We start from the raw sequence: 2,736 nt of genomic DNA on the forward strand, positions 1-2,736 counted from the left end.
GAAGCAAGAAGATGTTTATATGTACTATGTTCGAACAATGCAAGCAAGCCGAAAGTACAAAAAAAGAAAAAGCATCACCTCTTCTGCGGGCTCTTCAGTGGGATCTTCTATGGTAATATCTTTCTTCATAATGCAAATTGTCTATTATGTTCTTCTTTTATATTTAAATAAATTCACTATATTATAATTATTGCAGGAAACAATTGGTGCATTATTTGAGAAAGAAGAACAAGTTTTGCAGGGATATGTAAGTTTGATGATTTATTTTCAAATTTGTATTTCCCTTCTATACGTTTAAGTCATTATACATGTGTTAATTCTTGAGCATTTTATTATAATGATGATAGGAGGAAGAACAACTTATAGTAGCTGCATCTATAGAGGATCATGCTCCATGTCAATATGACTTGGAACACGGTAGTGAAATGTTGGTTCAGGTTTGTATCACATATTTCATATACATTGTAATTTATACTTATTTTCTTGTGAATTTGTTTATAAGAATTATGTAATCTTTGTTAGGTAGGAGAAGGTGTTTATTGCCCAGAAATGCCACAAGAGTTAGCAACGACTGAAGATCATCATTTTTCAGCATCTAAATCTTTCATGGAGTTATTGCAAGAGACAGAACAGGTTGGAAAATTGATTATCGTTGCCATTTTATATTATATCAGTTGAGTTTAATATGGATATCTAATTAGTATTTTTTAATGATTTAGGTTGAGGATTTGAATCATACCTCTTTATAACGGGTTTAATGTTAATTCTTATGCATCGTTTTTTTTTCGTTTGTCTCACATGGGAATCTAGAACTTAATATTTATTCTTCTTTAAAGTGGAGTGAGAAGATGAAAAAAAACATGCAAAAAATGAAGGCAAGTAAAGCTGCTAAAAAGCAACAAAGACTGAAGGTATTTATTATTTTAGTTTTTCTACTTTAAATCATATATCTTACATGTAAAATCATGCATACATATTTGGTAGTTGGTTTCCATTTTACGTTATATAAAAGATTACTCTTTACTACTTGTTTTCCTTTCATAGGAGCTTAATGCCATCCATGTCGAGAAGGACCTCGATTTTTGTGTTGATATGTCTTCTCAAGTAAGCTCTTTTTTTAAATATGATGCATTCTTCTTTTTATAAATTAGTAAACAAGGATTATAATATATTTTTATTGCTTCTTTCAGGTTGATGAATTTTGTGAAGAGGATCAAGAGACAATTCTCTTGAAGTTTTTAGAGATACATACTATTAATGAAATGTATGCGTCTCTAAAGACTAACTACAACATTATCAAAAGAGACCCTACTTTCCATGGACACAAAACTGAGCATAGCTTGCCTGCAATGAGGAAAGCTATAGTGGATTGGCTAGTTTTAGAAAAAAAAGTTATTGTAAAGAAGCATGAAGACCACATTTTGAGTCTTGATGATGTACATGTATCGGAATGACATGTGTGCATTTAGAACAATTGGATGAACTCTATTTTTGGATGAACAATTGGATGCATTTTGAACAATTGGATGAATAATTCAGTCTTAATGATGTACATGTATCGGAATGATACATGTGCATTTTGAACAATTGGATGAACTCTATTTTTGTTTCTTGATGTCCAATAAGTATGCAAGTATTCATGTTGTTTAATATTTTTATAAAGTTTCTTAGTAACTAGTTGTTTCTTTCTTTCTTTGAAGATGAGTTTGCATTCTACATCTTGATTATGCAGTTATCTTTAATTCATTCTAAATGTCACTTTACATTTTTTAATACGATGTACATGGAAATTTAATTGTGTGAGTAAAAATTGATTTTGTAATATATAAAATTTATCAATCTCAACTTTTACTACATAGATAGAGTTACTATAGTGAATCTATTATATAGTAACATTCTAAAGTAAATTTGCTAGTCTATATGAAAAATGCTCGGTTTTACTATATTGCTAAATTTACTAGAATTAGTCTTACTAGTAAACTTAGGATATAGATTTGCTATATAGTAAAAACTTAACTATATAGTAAATTCTTGTCTATATGGAAAATGCTTGGTTTTACTATATTGCTAAATTTACTAGAATTATTCTTACTAGTAAACTTATAATATAGATTCACTATATAGTAAAATCTTATCTACATAGATACTCCTTGGTTTTCCTATATACAAATTTACTAGATATAGTATATCTAGCAAATTAATGTTAATCATTTGCTATATAATAAATTACTTACTATATAGACAATCTAGTAAATGTTCAGAATTTACTATTCCGGAATTTTGCTAGATACGTTCATTTGTACCTAGCAAAATACCTTTTTTTTACTATATAGACAAAGGTTTAGAGTTCCTTGTGTTCCTCGCGAAATGACCTAGATGTTTGCAAACGTAGCAAGCGTCAGGGAAAGGATTGAATTTGACTTGTTCTGCAATGATCGAGCTATTCGGGAATTGTGCAATGATCGAGCTATTTGGGAATTGTATCTTGACAAAGTCCGGGATTTCTTGCGTTCTGTCCCATAAAATCCACACTCTCTTCCTTCCACCTGGTTGCCTAGATGCGGCGGAATCTGTAACACTTTGCCCAAAGTGCCCGCCAGGTACCCAATATTCTCCTCCATCCATGAGGGGAGGTTTGGAAACTCAATCTAAACCGGGCAATCGTGTAGCAGAAATCAATCGATACTAAAGTCAGGAGACCAAGGCAGCACCAATATCGGCAAACCTAAGAAAAGA

The 2,736-nt window shown here is 31.0% G+C and overlaps 1 protein-coding gene across 1 annotated transcript; it reads left to right on the plus strand.

The window, feature by feature from the left end:
* Positions 1 to 818: 818 nt before the first annotated feature.
* On the plus strand, positions 819 to 1,527 carry LOC147887777 (uncharacterized). Its single transcript, XM_087393096.1, has 3 exons — positions 819 to 911; positions 1,045 to 1,104; positions 1,191 to 1,527. Exons 1-3 carry the CDS (start codon positions 849 to 851, stop codon positions 1,452 to 1,454), a joined length of 387 nt encoding a protein of 128 aa, XP_087249222.1. The 5' UTR covers positions 819 to 848; the 3' UTR covers positions 1,455 to 1,527.
* Positions 1,528 to 2,736: the final 1,209 nt, after the last annotated feature.

Source organism: Dipteris shenzhenensis, chromosome 22 (assembly GCF_047967505.1).
Source record: "Dipteris shenzhenensis isolate YYH24624 ecotype China chromosome 22, Dip_SZ_1.0, whole genome shotgun sequence".
Classification (NCBI taxonomy): domain Eukaryota; kingdom Viridiplantae; phylum Streptophyta; class Polypodiopsida; order Gleicheniales; family Dipteridaceae; genus Dipteris; species Dipteris shenzhenensis.